The following is a 1,498-nucleotide window of genomic DNA, read 5'->3' as shown; positions in this document are numbered from 1 at the left end:
GTCTTTAGCTCAACCTGTTAGGATTACCATATTTTGGATTGAGAGTCTACTCTAGTGAGAGAGTGAATGGTTGTTTGTCTCGTTTGTCTCTATGTGTGGCCCTGTGATGGACTTGCGACCTGTCCAGGGTGTACCCTGCCCCTCGCACTGTGACTGCTGGATATGGGCACCAGTGACCCACGCGACCCTGAAAGGTGGTCGCGAGGTGGAGGCCTCCTGCCTCGCCGGAGCAGAGATGGAGGTCGAAGCGTCCCGCCTCGCCGAGGTGCAGTCGGTGCTAGGTCTCATAGACCATCTCGGAGGAGGCACAGGGGTGAGAGGTGTCTGGGACTTCCTCGGAGTTGGTACTGATGGAGGCGGTGTCCGGGACCCTCTCGGAGAAGACGCTGGCGGGGCACGACGGAAGCGGAACTGGAGAGGCGAGAACCATCTGCCTGGCCGAGCAGTATCCGATGTACTCGGAGCAGAATGGGTCCAACTCTGGATCATAGGCTGGATCATTCTGTCACAACTTGGTGGTGAGGAGAACCCAAAATGCAAGCAGGCAGGCCAAACTTAAAGTAATTAAAAAGACTTTAATAAAGAAAAAAGCCAACATGGTGGCAAGGTAACAAAAAAAAAATAAATAAAAACTTAGGGCATGAGGTGAGAACAAACATGGGTAAGCAATGGTCGGACACTGAAGTGATGAAGAGAAGATCCTTAAATACACACAGGGCTGAGTGGAAGTAGGAAACAGCTGGGTGATTACAATTGAGGACAGGTGAGTGTGGCAGGCTGGAAAAATACTAAGAAGCTGACTGAAGTAAACATGGCACAGGAAACTGAAAACAGGAAATGAGAAAATAAGACAATACCAAACAATTAAAAACAATCTGAAAAATACTACCAAAAATAACCAAAACACAAGAATCATAACATCAACAGTAAACTCCTTTTTAATCGATTGCATTTGCCACACCTTACTAATTGCATTACTGCCATTGAAGTTGGTCTTTTTGTTCTAAACCCATATTTATAGTCAGATAATACTAAATGTATTTCTATGAAATTATCAAGTTGCTGCAAAAACAGCTTTTCTAAAATTTTTGAAAACTGAGAGAAGAGAGATTGGTCTATGATTGGAGAATTGATGTTTGCCCCCACTTTTATAAAAAGGAATGATTTTTGCTGTTTTCATTTTAGTAGGAAATGTGCCTGTTTCAAAGGACATATTACAAATAAATGTCAAAGGCTTTAATACAAATTCCATAACATCTGTTTACAAGCCACATATCAATCAATAATTCACACCATATGTCTAAACCTAACTAATAAAGCACAGCAGAGCTGCAAAGTGAGGACATTGAAGAGGTCCTCACTTTATATCAAAGACCTCACTTTGATGGTAACCATGGTACAAATGCTCCTCACACTGTAGTAGAAACAAGTGCGCGCACACACACACACACACACACACACACACACACACACACACACACACACACACACACACACA

The 1,498-nt window shown here is 43.7% G+C and overlaps 1 protein-coding gene across 1 annotated transcript in view; it reads left to right on the top strand.

Annotated features, from left to right (window-relative positions):
* The first annotated feature begins 350 nt into the window (after positions 1-350).
* LOC106525019 (sodium-dependent phosphate transport protein 2B-like) overlaps positions 351-1,498 on the top strand; it is a 31,902-nt gene continuing 30,754 nt past the window's right edge. Inside the window, exon 1 of the mRNA XM_014019117.1 lies at positions 351-472. Within this exon, the coding sequence (XP_013874571.1) occupies positions 351-472 (122 nt within the window). The remainder of the gene's footprint in view (positions 473-1,498) is intronic.

The sequence above is a fragment of the Austrofundulus limnaeus genome, unplaced genomic scaffold (assembly GCF_001266775.1).
Source record: "Austrofundulus limnaeus strain Quisiro unplaced genomic scaffold, Austrofundulus_limnaeus-1.0 Scaffold209, whole genome shotgun sequence".
Lineage (NCBI taxonomy): Eukaryota > Metazoa > Chordata > Actinopteri > Cyprinodontiformes > Rivulidae > Austrofundulus > Austrofundulus limnaeus.
The sequence above is the reverse complement of the archived record's forward strand: the minus strand, read 5'-3'. Positions and strand labels throughout refer to the sequence as shown.